The sequence below is a fragment of the Scyliorhinus torazame genome, chromosome 14, assembly GCF_047496885.1.
Source record: "Scyliorhinus torazame isolate Kashiwa2021f chromosome 14, sScyTor2.1, whole genome shotgun sequence".
Classification (NCBI taxonomy): Eukaryota; Metazoa; Chordata; class Chondrichthyes; order Carcharhiniformes; family Scyliorhinidae; genus Scyliorhinus; species Scyliorhinus torazame.
Window position 1 is genome coordinate 47,008,244 of NC_092720.1, and position 17,170 is coordinate 47,025,413.

Genomic DNA, 17,170 nt, shown 5'->3' on the forward strand with positions numbered 1-17,170 from the left:
GTTGTGTTGGGCGCTCTGGATCCGTGGAACACATACAGGTCACCAACACTTGAAATAGTGCAACATTATTTTATTGAATCATTAACTGTTTAACATACTCTCACTGTGGGTTAACACGATACTAGCTTTAACTAAAGACCTTTGCCTTGTCCTAACCAGTCGATGTACTCAGCACATGGTGAATGTCTGTGCTGCAGGCTGTGAGCTCTGTCGTACTATCTAGCTGCAGCTCGAATGAGCGGGAACTCTGATGCCTCCTGTCTTTATAGTGCGTGTGCTCTAACTGGTGATTGGCTGCGGTGTTGTGTGTGTTGATTGGTCCCACTGTGTGTCCATCAGTGTGTGTCTGCACCATGATATACTGGTGTATATTATGACAGCTACTGCTGTTGCAAGGCAGATTTCTACCTGTTGCTGGGCATATCACACTCTATTACGTATTGTCAAATTCGCGTTACTGCTGGTACAAGACAAATCCGAGACACTGCAGTGTTAATATCTTCAAACTAAAGCTCCACATTTTGGTTGAACCGCCAGGGCTCGGAGACTCAATCTTTAATCCACATACCTCAGCAGTAATGGTGATTGAGATTACTTCTCTGGTTACTTCCATTCCCTCCTCTGTGAAGCATCTTTCTGTCATTTTCTGCATTTAAGTGGTTATGGTTGACTGTAATGAACTGAGTATTAGGTCTCAATGAAAATGAGGCGCTGTGACATTTCCTTGACAATGAATTATTATGACACACCACTGCAGTGATAATGTTTGTGATGATCTCTTTGGTAATGGTGATTGTGATGCAGTTTTGGCGTGCTGCATGAATCACTGTGCATTCTATTTAACTGTGCATATGTTGGGGAAGAACAGAAACAGCTTTCCTACCAATCCATGGCCTCAAAACCAGTGTATTTATTAGTAATGGAAAATGGATGAAGAACAATGGTGGAGAAGCTCCTGCTACAAGAGCCTGATGGTGTGTTTTACCACATGTATGATCCTGGGAGGAAGCAGCTTGTTTTTCACTTTCCCGTAAGAACTTCTATATGCAAAGATAATTGTACCAAGTGGTTTTAATTAATCATGAAATGCCTTTAAAGTTCATTGTTAGTTGTTAACTAATCCCCAAAATCTTGATCTTAAAACAATCGAAATAACAGAATTTATTAGTCAATCTGAGCTTTGAAGCATTTTCGAGGCTACTAAGAAAAGATATAACGAACAAGGAACTGGAGTCGCCCAGATTGCCCCTCAAGCTTAATCCACCATTCAATATGATCATGGCTGATCTTCTACATTGAATATGCTTCCCAGCCATATCCCCATATCCTTTGATTTCCATCCGATCCAAAAGCCTATTAATCTTAGTTTTGAATATATTCATCAACTGAGCATTCACAGCCCTCATAGGTAGAGAACGTCAAAGATTCACAAACCCTTGAGTGAAGAAATTCCTTCTCATCTCAGTCTTAAATGGTTGGCTCTTTACCCTGAGACAATGGCCCCTAATTCGGTGTTACAAGAATGCAAGAATTAGGAACAGGAGTAGGCCATTAGAGCCTGCTGCTCCATTCAATATCATGCCTGATCGGATTGAACTCTCCATTTTCCTGTCTGGCCCACATAACCCTTGATTCCCTTGTTGATCAAAGATAAATCCAGTAATAATAACCTTTTATTGTCACAAGTATGAAGTTACTGTGAAAAGCCCCTCGTCGCCACATTCCGGCACCTGTGCGGGTAAGCTGGTACGGGAATTGAACCTGCGCTGCTGGCCTTGTTCTGCATCACAAACCAGCTGTCTAGCCCAATGACCTAAACCAACCCTTACTCAGCCTTGAATATAATCAATGACCAATCTTCGTTGCTCTCTGCCGAAGAAAATTCCACAGACAAACAACACTCTGAGGGGAAAGAATTCTCCTCATCTCAGTCCTAAATAGGATAGTAGAGAAATGGTGCAAGGAAAACTGATGGGATTGAAGGCGGATAAATCCCCAGGGCCTGAGAATCTGGCTTCCAAAGTGCTTAAGGAGGTGGCTCTGGAAATAGTGGGTGCATTGGTGGTCATCTTCCAGGATTCTATAGACTCTGGAACTGTCCCTGCAGATTGGAGGGTGGCTCATGACACTCCGATATTCAAAAAGGGGGTAGAGAGAAAGTAGGGAATTATAGACCAATAAGCCCAACATCGATAGTGGGGAAAATGCTTGAATCCATTAGCAAGGACTTTATAGCAGAACATTTAGAAAACAGTGGCAGGATCAGCCAGGGTCAGCATGGATTTATGAAGGGAAAATCATGTTTAACAAAACTGTCGGAATTCTTTGAAGATGTAACCAGTACAGTTGACAAGGGTGAGCCAGTTGATGTGGTACACTTGGACTTTCAAAAGGCGTTTGACAAAGTCCCGCATAAGAGATTATTGTGCAAAATTAAAGCACATGAGATTGGGGGAAATGTATTGAGGTGGATAGAAAACTGGCTGGCAGAGAGGAAACAAAGAGTACAGATTAATGGGTCCTTTTCAAATTGGCAGGCAGCAACTAGTGGGGTACCACAGGGATCGGTGCTGGGACTCCAGCTATTCACAATATATATTAATGATTTGGATGAGGGAACAAAATGTAACATCTCAAAGTTTGCAGATGATACCAAGTTAGGCGGGAGGATGAATTGTGACGAGGATGCAGGGATCCTACAGCATGATCTGGACAGGTTGGGCGAGTGGGCAAATCAATGGCAGATGCAGTATAATTTGGATAAGTGTGAGGTTATTCACTTTGGAAGCAAAAACAGGAAAGCAGATTACTACCTGAATGGTTATAAATTGGGAGAGGGGTGTGCAGCGGGACTTGGGTGTCCTTGTGCGCCAGTCGCTGAAAGTAAGCATGCAGGTGCAGCAGGCGGTAAAGAAGGCTAATGGTATGTTGGCCTTCATTGCGAGAGGTTTCGAGTACAGAAGCAGGGATGTGTTGCTGCAATTGTACAGGGAATTGGTGAGGCCACACCTGGAGTATTGTGTGCAGTTTTGATCTCCTTCTCTGAGGAAGGATGTTCTTGCTCTCGAGGAAGTGCAGCGAAGGTTTACCAGACTGATTCCAGGGATGGCTGGACTGTCATATGAGGAGAGATTAACTAGGTTGGGATTGTTCTCGCTGGAGTTCAGAAGAATGAGGGGGAATCTCATAGAGACATAAAATTCTAACAGGACGAGACAGGGTAGGTGCAGGGAAGATGTTACCAATGATGGGTGTGTCCAGAACTAGGGGTCACAGTTTGAGGATTCAGGGTAAACCATTTCGGATATAAGGAGACATTTCTTCACACAAAGAGTGGTGAGCCTGTGGAATTCATTACCACAGGAAGTAGTTGATGCTAAAACTTTTAATATATTCAAGAGGCGGCTAGATATAGCACTTGAGGTGTTGCTAACTTTTGGTTGGTTCAATTGGCTCTGTTTTATAACCTTTGCTCTAGAGTCGCCAGGTATCCTTATGATACCGCCACGAGGTTCAAGTTCAAGTAATGATCAATAACTCAACACACCAATTAGTAAGATTCAAATCAAAACACATTTATTATACACAGTAAATCGCTACTCATGCATAAACTCTACTTTCTAGGATATTTCTATAACTAACAGGCCTATACTTAGCTTCGGACTGGCCCAACAGGTCAGGGGAACAAATGGCCTTTCGTTCAGGTCTTGAGTCTGCAGGATTCAAAAGCTTGTATGGGCTGGTAGCTAGGAGCGCCTATCTCACAGCGAGCGTTCACTTCAGACTTACTTGCTTGGAGGCAACAAGACAGGTCACTGTCAAGGGTTGGTTCAAGTTGCTGAATGACCCTGCCAAAGAAGAACGATTTGAACTTGGGGGCTTTACTTTATAGTCCCCAGGGGCTTCCCGCCCCTTTGGGCGGACCCCGTACCTGGTTCCAAGTGATTGGACTGCGTTCCGATCACTTGGATCGATTTCTCCAATGCTGGAATTGTTCCCTGATCGTTGGGCGGTCCCTAAATGTTCGTTGGCCTTCCTTTGTCTTGGCTCCTGCTGGCGCCAAGGAGTCTGGCTTGGCGTTATTCACCTTAACTGTTGCGATTGTGCCTTGGAATCGCTCATTACTATGCAGATGGCTGCTGTATTACTATGCAGATGGCTGCTGGTTTCAGTGCTGTCTGGTTCCTTACAGGTTCCAATACACATGATTTCTGTATTTGCTAGTCTTTGCCTGTGTTGGCTGAATTTCCCTTCAGCCTTTGCGGTTCTCCATTTTAAGTCGGGAAGTGGCCAACTCAGGTGGCTACAGAGGAGAATGGGATAAAAGGCTATGGGGAGAAAGCAGGATTAGGCAATTGAGTTGAATGATCAGCCATGATCGTGATGAATGGAGGAGCAGGCTCGAAGGGCCCAAAGGCCTCCTCCTGCTCCTATCTTCTATGTATCTATGAGACCCTTAATCTTCAATCTGTATCCCCTCGTTCCAGATTCCCCCACAAGAGGAACAATCCTCTCAGCATCCACCCTGTCAATTGCCCTTAGGATGGATTCTCTGTCCCGCTGCACCCATTTTCTGGTGCGGTGCGCCACCTCCGGCAGCGGGATCCTCTGTCCCGGCAGCCGACAAATGGGGTTTCCCATTGTGAGCACCCATACACCTTCAGGAAATCCGCGGGCGTGAGTGCGCTGCAGGCGAAGCGGGGGATCCGACTGACGGAGAATCCATCTCTATGGCCGGGATTCTCCCCCAGCCGGCGGGCGGGCCGCACCGGCGCCAATGAGCGGCGTGAACCACTCCGGCATCGGGCAGCCCGGAAGTTGCAGAATCCTCCGCACTTCTGGGGGCTAGGCCAGCGCTGGAGTGGTTGGCGCCGCACCAACCGGCGGCGCAGAGCCTCCGCTGGCCGGCGCAAGTTGACGCATGCGCAGAACCGCTGGCATGATCCCTGCACATGCGCAGGGGGTTTCTTCTCCGCACCGGCCATGGCGGAGCTGTACAGAGACCGGCATGGAGGGAAAGAGTGCCCCCAAGGCACAGGCCCGCCTGCAGATCGGTGGGCCCCGATCGCGGGCCAGGCCACCATGGGGCCCCCGCGCCACCCCGAGGCATCCGCAGGCCACCCTCAGAGCCAGGTCCCGCCGGTCTGGACCTTTGTATTTCACGCCGGCGGGACTGGCCAAAAACAGGCGGCCGCTCGGCTCGTCGGGGCCTGGAGAATCGCCGGGGTGGGGCCACTGCCAACGGCCCCCAGCCGGCGCAACGTGATCCCCACCCCCGCCAAAAAACCGGCGCCGGAGAATTTGGCAGCCGGCGTCGGAGCGGCAGGGCGGAATACACGCCACACACCCCCACACACCCCCGGCGATTCTCCGACCCAGCAGGGGGTCGGAGAATCCCGCCCCATGTGTTTTATCAAGATTAGCTGTCATTATTCTAAACTCCAGTGGATACAGGTCCAATCTTTTTTTTTTAATTTAGAGTGCCCATTTCAATTTTTCCAATTAAGGGGCAATTTAGCATGTTCAATCTACCTACTTTGTACATCTTTGAGTTGTGGGGGTGAAACCCACGCAAACACAGGGAGAATGTGCAAACTCCACACGGACAGTGACCCAGAGCCGGGATCAAACCTGGGCCCTCGGCACCATGAGACCTCAGTGCTAACCACTTACAGGTCCAATCTGACCAACTTTTTCTTGTAAGTTAACACTTCATCCCCAAATCAGTTGCATGAACAACCCCTGAACAACTTCTAAGCTATTCCATCCTTTCTTAAGTAAGGAGACCAAAACTGTACACAGTACTCCAAATGTGGTCTCACTAAGGCCCTGTGTAACTGCAGCAACACTTCCCTATTTTTACATTCGATTTCGACTCAATTCCCTATGCAATAAGCTCAAATGTTCCATGTGATTTCTTAATCTGCTGTATCTGAATACTAACTTTTTGTGACTCTTGTGCCTGGACAACCAGATCCCTCTGTACCACAGTATTCTACAACCTCTCCTAATTGAAACAATATACTGCTTTTCAGTTTTCCTACCTATTTTATGTGTCATCAGCCAATTTAGCAACTGTACATTCAGCCCCTTTATCCAAGTCATTGACTTAGATCATAAATACTTGAGGCCCTGGCACTGATCTCTGCGGCACCCCACTAGTTACAGCTTGTCAATCCAAAAATTACCCATTTATCCCTACTCTCTGCTTCCTTTTGTTAACCAGTCCACTATTCATGCTAATATGTTACTGCCTACACCATGAGCTCTTATTTTGTGAAGTAACTTTGATTTAACAGCTTACACAATGCCTTTTGGAAATCTAAGTGCACCACATCTACAGGTTCACCTTTATGCACCTTGCTTGTTACATCCTCAAAGAACTTTAATCAGTTAGTCAAACACAATTTCCCTTTCAAAAAACTATGTTGACTCTACCTACTTGTATTATGATTTTCTAAATGTCCTGCTACATCCTCCTTAGTAATAGTGTGGTGTTTGTCATCGTAATTTTTATTTAAGTTTAAGACATTAATCTTAGACCCATACATCTCATCCTCAAACCAAATATGAAATTCTGTCATGTTATTATCACCTTTCCTAGGCAGTGTTTTCAAACTTTTTTTCCCAGGCCCCACTTTTGCCAACAAGCTGACCTTCTGGACCCACACCGGCTGACCTACTTGACACACGTCGCCTGACCTTTGAGATGCACACCGTCCAACCTTTGCGACACACGCTACTTCACCTACCTTTAATGCGAAAGGGGAGCCTGTTTGGTCCTCACGGTCTCACTCCAATCAAGTTCACAAGAGGAGAGGATAAGGTGTAAATCAGGTGCAGCCTTCAGCCAGTTCCTTTGTAACGTCTTCATCTTTGTGAAAATCCAATCTCCCATATGTAGGTTGTCATGAAAGAACAAAATGCTTGTTTTAGTCAGCACTGGATACTCCTGGGAATGCTACTCCAGAATGCTGACAGCCTCATGGGATTTTGGCGTGTTTTTAATGTGTTACCACAGGACAGGTACAGCAGCGTAGTATTTTCATTTGGAGTCAGCTGTAAGTTAATTGCTGACTCTGGGTTCTCAACCTCAAAAGAAATTTTTCACCTACCACTTCTCTTTCAAAATCTGAAATTTCCCTCATTTGCCAGTACTTCTTTATGTGTATATCCCTGTTTTGCATCCTTATTTGCATTGGCACAATTGGCAAAACCAAACTTCAAGAAATCTTCTTTAAACTAAGTTGTTCCCAAGTTCAATTTTTTCTTTGTAGGCTGTTAACTAGGGGCCCTGGAGCTCGGCACAGAGCTAACATTAGCACTGCTTTGTCCTGCTCTGGACTCTCCTGTGCAGCTCTCGCCAACAGATTCAGTTGTGAGATCCTGGCTAGTGGATACATTGCCTATTCGTGTCTCTTATTTGTAAGAAAATGATTCATCTTCGCAGTTCTCTTGCCTTGCTTGCCAGCAGCTAGGAAATGGAAGAAGCTCTCCCCCGTGATTTAGTGCCAAAAGCATATACATATAGGGCACTTGACGTCAAGTGTATGTGCAGGATGCCTGACCTGTTCACTGCTGCCAGAAGACTGCACACAGCCTAATTTCCTTCTTAGTTAAAAGGCAGAAGTGACCACCATTCTTAATATGCCGGTAGCAGCCTTTGGGCACTTCTCACATGACCACCGCAGGGATGCTGTGACCAAGTGCTCTACAACCCTCCCGACACCTGCCCTGAACCCACCCGACCCACACTTTGAAAAACCCTAGCCTCAAGGCTCCTTTTTTACCATAAAGTAATTAACTAATAATTAATTAATTAATTATCAGGCCAAAAGGGTGCCGGTTTAGCTCAGTTAGCTGGACAACTGGTTCGTGATGCAGAATGAGCCCAACAGCACAGGTTCAATTTACTGTCTGAGGCTATTCATGAAGGCCCTGCCTTCTTAACCTTGCCCCTTGGTGTGGTGATCCTCAAGTTAAATCACCATCAGTCAGCTTCCCCCCTCAAAGGGGAAAACAGCCTATGGTCACCTGAGACTATGGAGTTTACTTTATTAGGCCATAAATAGACTACTCCTTGGTTGGCAAGATAACATATTGCTCTAAGAAATTGTCTTGAATACACTCTATGAACTCATCTTCTAGATAACCTTTGCCAACCTGATTCAGCTAATCTATATCAAGATTATAATCACATTTGACTATTGCAGGCCTTTCTTAAAACCCCCTCAAATGAGCCTCTATTATTTCTTTGTCTATTCTTCTTCCTGGTGTATATGCTGTTGGGAGACCTATAAACTACTGCCACAAATGACTTCTTGCCTTTGTTATTTCTTATCTCTACTCAAACTGATTCGACATTTTGATCTTCTAAACTAAGGTCATTTCACACCAGAAAAGTAAGTAAGTAAACATAAGAACATAAGAACTAGGGGTAGGCCCCTCGAGCCTGCTCCGCCTTTCAATGAGATCATCGCTGATCTTTTGTGGACTCAGCTCCATTTTCGGCCCGAACACCATAACCCTTAATCCCTTTATTCTTCAAAAAACTATCTATCTTTATCTTAAAAACATTCAATGAAGGAGCCTCAACTGCTTCACTGGGCAAGGAATTCCATAGATTCACAACCCTTTGGGTGAAGAAGTTCCTCCTAAGCTCAGTCCTAAATCTACTTCCCCTTATTTTGAGGCTATGCTCCCTAGTTCTGCTTTCACCTGCCAGTGGAAACAACCTGCCCGCATCTATCCTATCTATTTCCTTCATAATTTTGTATGTTTCTATAAGATCCCCCCCGCATCCTTCTAAATTCCAGCGAGTACAGTCCCAGTCTACTCAACCTCTCCTCGTAATCCAACCCCCTCAACTCTGGGATTAACGTAGTGAATCTCCTCTGCACACCCTCCAGCGCCAATACATCCTTTCTCAGGTAAGGAGACCAAAACAAAACACAATACTCCAGGTGTGGCCTCACTAACCTTATACAATTGCAGGTGACGTCTTCATGAATAACCTCACACTACCACACTAACGTCATCCTTAATTAACAAAGCTACCTCACCATCTTTTCCTAGCTTCCTGTCCTTCCAAAATGTCAAATAACCTTGAATATATAGGTCACCTTGCAACCACATCTCTGAAATGACTATCAGGTCATACATATTTATTTCTATTTATGCTATTAATTCATCTATTTTGTTACGAGTGCAGTTACAGAACCTTCAATTCTGTCTTTTTATCAATCTTGTGAGCTCTGGCTTTATTTGTTGATGCACTGTTAAGTTTATAGACTCTGGGCTGGATTCTCCGCTGGCAGGATCCTCCATTGAGTCGGCAGCGCACCCACTTCCGGGGGTGTGGGACTGCCCATAACGGGAAACCCCATTGGTCAGCTGGCGGGACGGAGACTCCCGCTGCCGGCGGGGGTGCACCGCACCAGACAACTGGTGCAGCGGGAGGAGAATCCCGCTCTCTATCTTTCTTGTTACACTTTCATTATCAATACCTATATCCCTCTCCTGTGCTATTGCCTTGCCCTCTCTACTGCCCTAGTTATATGACTTGGCAGAACATTATTCAGCTGAAGACCTGCCAATGGTACAGCTCCCTTTTCCCCCAGTACTTGATGCCAGTTCCCCATGAATTGAAACTATTTTCTCCCATACCAATCTTTGAGCCACACAATCAACTCTCTAATCTTATTTACCCAATGCCAATTTTGCATGGACAACTGTAAATGCTGAGGCTCTTTCACTTCTGCCTTCTCGATCCCCATCTCTGCTGGAACTCACAGTCGCACCCTACTTTCCTTGACCATGGACCAAATCAGAAGACCTTAGCCTAATGGGTATGGCGAACTCCTGGATCTAAGTGTATAGGTACCTTTCCCCCTCCCTGATGCATCGCAGTGTCCAGAACATAGACTCAGCTCATTAACTCTGCGACAAAGTTGCTCAAGCTACAGACATTTGCTGCAGGTATGGTTGCCATGGATTACACAGGTGTCCACCATGCCTTTAGTTGTGCTTGTATTCTTATTATTTAAATTAATGTTTTACTTACCCTGATTGAAATTGCCTTGCTCTGGCTCTGTTGCTCTGGCACTATTGGTGTCCCTGAAATGTTTTTAAATTCTCCTCTCTCTCCTGATGTGCCCTGCTGCTCTGTGATTGGGATAGAAATGCGACATACAATGTGTAGTGATATGCATCACTGTATCTCCACAAGGAGTTAATGTAAAGACACTACAACTAAGTAACCACTAGATGGAGCACCAGAGATGTATATAATGGACAGACAGGAAGTCGGGGGGGACTCTTCACAGGAACGGCAGCTGGTGAGCAGGACACAGACAGCTCAGATGTAACATATAGTATAAGCGCTGGAGAGACAACACACTCACACAATATATCTACTTCAACTGTAAGACTACGAGCTTTATTCAGACACAAGGAATAATACATGGTACCAGGAGGATTCAGAACGCTTACTAGAAAATTACACAAGATGCAGACAAAGAAAGATTGAAAACAGAAGAAAACTCGTACCGGACATTCGACGTGGGGAGACTTCGCTGACTCAATGAAACTCGTTGGAACTCTACCACAGCTGAAAACAACCGGCAATTTAAGTCACAGATGGAAATCTTTTAAACAAATGTTTGAACTATATATCGTAGCTAATGATTTGAGCATGGCCTCAGAAGAAATGAAAATAGCACTGCTACGAGCAGGACATGAAGCTCGAGAAATCTATAAATGCTTTAATTACTTGAAAGGTGAAGACAACACCAAATTAGAAGTAATACTCAAAAAATTTGAAGATCACTGTAACACCAGTAACAATGCTGCTTTAAGACATTCAATGCTCGGAGACCAAATTGCACAGGGGATGAGTGATGTGAAACTCAAATAATCATTATCAGGACAGAAAGGTTTAATGCTGGAAATCGCGATTGAAAAGTGCAGATCACAAGAAAAAAATAACATTAAGTCTTTACCAAGAAAGGACACCGAAAAAGTTCTTCTCCATGGGCCTAAAGCAGTTAAAATGGCGTCTGAACACATTTTAAACTGCCCGGGGAATAAAAGACACAAATCTTGGTCTGTGCATGCGCAGGAAACCACAGCATGCGCAATTGAAAAAAGGCGGTTTGGACGCAGATCGTTCTGCGCATGCACAAGCTGCACAACACCAAAAATTTGAACCTCAAAAGGCACAACATTGCCTGATCTTCTACTAGCAGTTGAAAATAACTTTCGCAGCACCCTGGAACAAGCAGTTTGCACCACCCGAAGTGAAGAGCACAATGACAAATTCAAAACCAAAGAAGATGATTTGTTCATTGAACATGAAGAGCACAATAGCAAATCCGAAACAAATAAAGATGACTGGTATATTGAAGACTACTACTCAGACATGGCTGAGTTGTTTGGATACGATCATAAAAGCATCAGCGACACGGTTGAAACGCTCAACACGACTCTACTCATGGCACATGAACCCAATACCATGATGCAATGGCAGATCGTCGATATATTGGATGACAGCAACCTGTCAAATACACAAGAAGAAAACGACGCCACACTGCGAGTACTGACCGACTCCGTTGAGAGAGCACAGATCGACTCCACAGAGAGAACACTGCACGACTCCACACAGAGAACGGTGGAAAACTCCACAGAGAGAGCAATGCAAGCCTTCACAGAGAGCTCGTTGATAGACTCTAAAATGGAAGTAACTAAAGCCTCCATAGGAAAATCCATGCATGAACAAGACCATGAAGATCTAACCACCTTATCTGAGCAACCAAAAGCAGACTATGAAAGTCTACCAAGCTCACGTGAACAAGAAAAAGACTATGAAAGTCTACCCAGCGCACATAATCAACAAGAAGACAATGTAAGTCTACCCACTGTATGTTAGACAAGTGACGAAGAAATCACAATTCCCAGACAAGATACACAAGATCACAGCGAGACTGACAGATCTCAGCTCGTCTGTACAAAAGAACTTGACAATCAAAACACAACCACTCATGAGTCTAGTGAGACCACATCAATTAAAACCTCATCTACTCTTGACAACTTACAAGAAATTGAAATCTTGACGATGTTGACTCCAGAAGAGGAGCACCAAGAGATCGAAGATAAAGCAGATCAACCAGGAATGACTCCAGAAGAGGAGCATCAAGGAAGCAAAGAGGAATCAAATCAACCACAAAGGACTGATGTCACCAAGATCAATACAACACCAGATCATTCTCACAATCCTCAAGAGGAAACGCTCAATGAAATATCAGATACCACAAAGGACACTGACACCAATAACTTTGAGAATTACTTAAATTATCCAGGCAGAACAGTCATTGAGCACAACAAGAACAACAAAAACCACAAGAAGCACAACAGAAAGAAGAACAACAACAGCAACAACAAAAACAACAAGAAGCACAACAAGAGCAACAACAAAAACTACAAGAACAACAACAAAAATAACAACAAAGAAGCAGAACAAAGACAACAACAGCAACAACAAGCACAACAACGAAAACAGAAACAACAAGCACGACAAAAACAACAACAAGAACAACGAAAACAACAAAGACAGAAATTACAGAAACAACAACAATGAAACAACGACCTGTACAACATGGTACAACTCTGCACATGACGGACAATGCAACAGCACACTCCAAAACAATGACAAGAGTACAAACATACCATGGCATGACAACGAATCTCACAAATTCACATTTGCTCCAGAACAAACATGCACACCAGCTTTCAAGGCAGATGACACACTAAATTGATACCACAAGCACAGAAAAAAGTCCACATCAGTCAACATCAGTGGTTCGACCACTCGAACACCTCGTGATGACTTGTTGGTTACTTAAACACAAGAACACTGACGACATTCACAAAGAAATTACAATATCAACATCACCACGTCAACAACAGAAGAAGTAAAAAAAACTCAACCGAATAAATTCATAAAGTTGGACTCATTAATTTTTTAATGAAGATTGGACTCATAAAGATTAATTGGTTTGTATAATCATCAAAATCATCACAACTTGTACATATCATCATTTATCTATCTGTTTTGTACAATTTTCTTTAACAAAGTACAGAAAATATGTAAAATGAAAAAAGGGGGATGTAGTGATATGCATCACTGTATATGCACAAGGGGTTAATGTAAAGACACTACAGCTAAGTAACCACTAGAGGGAGGACCAGAGATGTATATAATGGACAGACAGGAAGTCAGGGGCACTATTCACAGGAACGGCAGCTGGTGAGCAGGACACGACAGACAGTTCAGATGTAACATATAGTATAAGCGCTGGAGAGAGAATGAACTCACACAATAACGCATCTACCTCAACTGTAAGACTACGAGCTTTAGCAGACACAAGGAATAATACACAATGGGCAGAATTAAATCCAGTTTTTGGGGGTCATTATCTAAAATTCTAACGATCCATGAAAGATATCCGATCGGATTTTCAATCAGGTATTTTTTTAGGCATCTCTGCCCACCACCTAAAAATGGCATTAGGTGACTTATGTATGTAAAGGCCAGATACCTGTTTTAGGCCCCCATACATTGCAACAAGTGGCACAACAGCTGGGTCATTCCAATCCACATCCTCCTAGCTTCCTGCTTCAACAGGATTTACCTTGGAGCTGCTGCCATCAAACCAAGTAGCATGACATCCATCTACTTAAAGTGAGAAATAGGTGCAAACAGCATCCCTAATAATGTAAACATGACCTGAAGCTCAATTTCAGGCAAGCACTAACGGCATACTGACACCAATGTTTACTGTACTGAGAGTGTATTATTTTTTATTCATTCGTGGTTTGTGAGAATTGTTGGCAGGTCCAGCATTTATTGCCCATTTCTAATCGCCCTCAAGGAAGTGGTGGTGAGCCTGATTCTTGAACCACTGCAATCCACCTGCTGTAGGTGCATCCACAGTGCTATTAGCGAGGGAGTTCCAGGATTTTCATCCAGTGACAGTGAAGGAACAATGATACAGTTCCAAGTCAGAATGATGCTTTGTTTGGAGGAAAAATTGCAAGTGGTTGTGTCCTCATCTGCCTGCCATCCTTGTTCATCTTAAATGATAGTTGTCATTTGGAAGGTGCTAAATGTGGTTTGTTGAGTTACTGCAGCATATCTTATAGATAGTACACTGTTTAGCCATTGTGCACCATTGGTAGAGGAGTGAATGTTTAAGGTGGTGTATGGGGTGCCAATCAAGGCTGCTGCTTGCTCCTGGATGGTTTTGAGCTTCTTGAGTGGTGTTGAGGTCATTCAGGCAATTGGAGATATTCCATTACACTCCTGACGTGCCTTGTAGACACGAGCAGGCTTTGGGAAGTCAGAAGGTGAGTTATTTGCCATAGAATTCACAGTCTCTGATCTGCTCTTGCAGCCACAATATTTATGTGTCTGGTCCAGTTAAGTTTTTGCTCAATGGTGACTCCCAGGATGTTGATGGTGAAGGATTCAGCAGTAGTAAGTCTGTTGAATTTCAAGGCCAGAAGGTTAGATTTTCTCTCGTTGGAAGGTGGTCATTGTCTGGCATGTTGGTGGAGCCAATGTCACTTGCCATATATCAACCGAAGCCCGAATATTATCCAGGTAATCCTCATTGCAAGAGGCACAGATTGCTTCAGTATTTAAAAGTTGCAAATGGTACATTACAATCATCAGCGATCATCCCCACCTCTGCCCATATGATTGAGGAAGGTCATTGATTAAGCAGCTGTAGATGATTGGGCCTTGGAGATTAGCCTGAGCAACTCCTGCACCAATATCCTGGGGTTGAAATGATTGACCTCCAACAACTACAACCCACGTCACTTATCCCAGCTATGACTCGAATCAATGAAGAGTTTCCCCGCGAATCCACTGACCTCAATTTTGTTAAGGCTCCTCTATCAAATGCTGCTTTGATGTTCGGAGCAATCTCATCTCCATAAGAATGCTTAAAGCTAACTTGAGATAATCAGGGCCTAAAGCAATTTCTAGGTGAACTAGTGTTAGATGTCAGATGGTTAATAGGGTCATGGGGCATTGGAATAACAATTAAATTGAGATATCTGATGTATAATATTAAATTGGTGAACTTCTGTTGTACTCCCTCTGTGGCAAGTATATCCGTCCTTAAAGAGACTAAAACTGCACGATGCTCCAGATGAGGTCTCACAATGGTTCTACATAGCCTGGGCTGGCAAAAAAATTTCCAAATGGGATCCAGAGGCCTATATGAAGGGAAATACCCTGAGGTCTTCCATCCAGACTGGTTTGTTCGGTCCCTTAAGCTTTGTCAGCGAGTATTGAGGCAGAACGAAGCTGGCTCAAAGGCCTTAGAATCATTAAATCGTATGTCTTGCTGATTGGCCAGCATTGGTGGCCCCAGTGCTCAAACCAGATAGGATAGTCAGGCTGCGTGGGGACTATAAGTTGATAAGTTGATCCTCCCAGATTGCCACCTGATGCTACTGGCCGGACACTCATTTATGAAGCTTGATATGCGCCATAACACCCATAGAGGCCTATACAAGTACACCAGAATACCCTTTGAAGTGTCGTCAGCCTGTCTCATTTTCCAGAGGGTAATGGAAAACATATTGAGAGCTTTGCTGCCAGTCGCAGTGCATCTGGACAACGTGTTAGTCACAGGGCGACTGAACAGGAACATTCAAGTAATTTGGACGAGGCCCTCCATCGTTTCTCAGAGACGGGCGTTTGCCTGAGGAGACAAAACCGCGTGTTCCACCCGAGGGAAGTAGGGTGCATCAGGGTTACAAGTGATGGTTTACACCCAGTTGTGGAGAAAGTATGGTCAATTCAGCAAACTACTCCACCTGAAAACACCACGGAGTTGCGGTCTTTCCTGGAACTGCTGACCTAATACAGAACCCTCATCCCCGGCCTCACGGCAATGTTAACCTCCTTACACCTCTTAAAAAAGAACCAAGAATGGGCGTGGAAAAGAGAACAGGAAGAAGCTTTCACATAGGTTTAAAAAAAACAATTGATTTCCTCAGGCTTGTTAACACATTATGATGCCGCTAAACAACTGATAGCCATGTGTAACGCGTCATACAGCATTGCCACCATTTTATCACACCGCATAGAAGATGGCAGGGAGAGGCTATTGCTTTCGCCTCCTGGACACTGGCTGTGGCCGAGGGTAATTATGTGATAATTGAGAAAGAGGGTCTGGCAGGTGTCTTCGCCATGAAGAAATTCCATCAGTGTGTGTATGGTCGATGGTTCACCATCATATCACGGACCACAAACCGCTGCTGGTCTTTTCAAAGAAAACAAAGCGATTCCACTCATCGCCACCACCAGGATATAGCATTGGGCCCCCTGCTTGCTGCATATGAATACTCATTTGAGTATCGTCCAGGTACCTTGATCGCCAATGTGGATGCGTTAAGCTGACTGCCTTTGCCTTCAAGTCATCCTTCTCCTCCCAGGGCTGAGAAGGTACTGGCCACGCTCATTTTTATGGACTCGTTGCCTGTTACGGCATCCCAAATCTGTGAGTGGACACAAACTGACCCTATCGAAAGTTAGTCACATAGTCCTAAATGGAAGTCAGCATAGAAGACTGCCAAAGCAGTTACGGGCATTCTCGACGGAAATGTCAGTGTTGTGTAGAAGACGGCATCCTCTTGTGGGGGACAAACATTGTTGTTCCGGGTAAGGGCCAAGACCCAATCTTGAGGGACCTGCATAATGAACTCCCAGGGGTGTCCGAATTGAAAATGCCCGCCCACAGCTTTGTTTGATGGCCAGGTCTGAATGCAGATATAGAATGGGTGGCCCAGCAGTGCTGCGTTTGTCAGGAACAACAGAAACTTTCACCAGCTCCGCGTCCCTTCACGCATGGAAACGGCCAGGGCGACCATGGGTGCAGTTACACACTCACTTTGCTGGCCCCCCTGAAGGCTCAATGTTCTTACTCCTGATTGGTGCCCACTCTAAGTGATTGGGAAATCCATAAAATGTCTTCCACCACCTCAAAGTGGAGAAATTGTGCTTTTATTTCAGTAAGCACGGTACCTCAGAGGTTTAGTTACCAACAATGGTACGCCCTTCACCAGTGAGGAGTTCATGAAGGCGAATGGGGTGCGA

General features: G+C 44.6%; 1 protein-coding gene across 4 annotated transcripts in view; it reads left to right on the forward strand.

Moving 5' to 3' along the window:
- Window positions 1-899: 899 nt before the first annotated feature.
- Window positions 900-17,170, forward strand: part of LOC140389291 (palmitoyltransferase ZDHHC5-B-like) — a 95,326-nt gene continuing 79,055 nt past the window's right edge. For 3 of the 4 annotated variants that reach the window (XM_072473470.1, XM_072473472.1, XM_072473471.1), the window contains exon 1: window positions 900-1,030. In XM_072473470.1, coding sequence (XP_072329571.1) covers window positions 927-1,030 — 104 coding nt within the window. In that variant the 5' untranslated portion in view covers window positions 900-926. The remainder of the gene's footprint in view (window positions 1,031-17,170) is intronic. The other variant, XM_072473473.1, reaches the window with a different exon arrangement.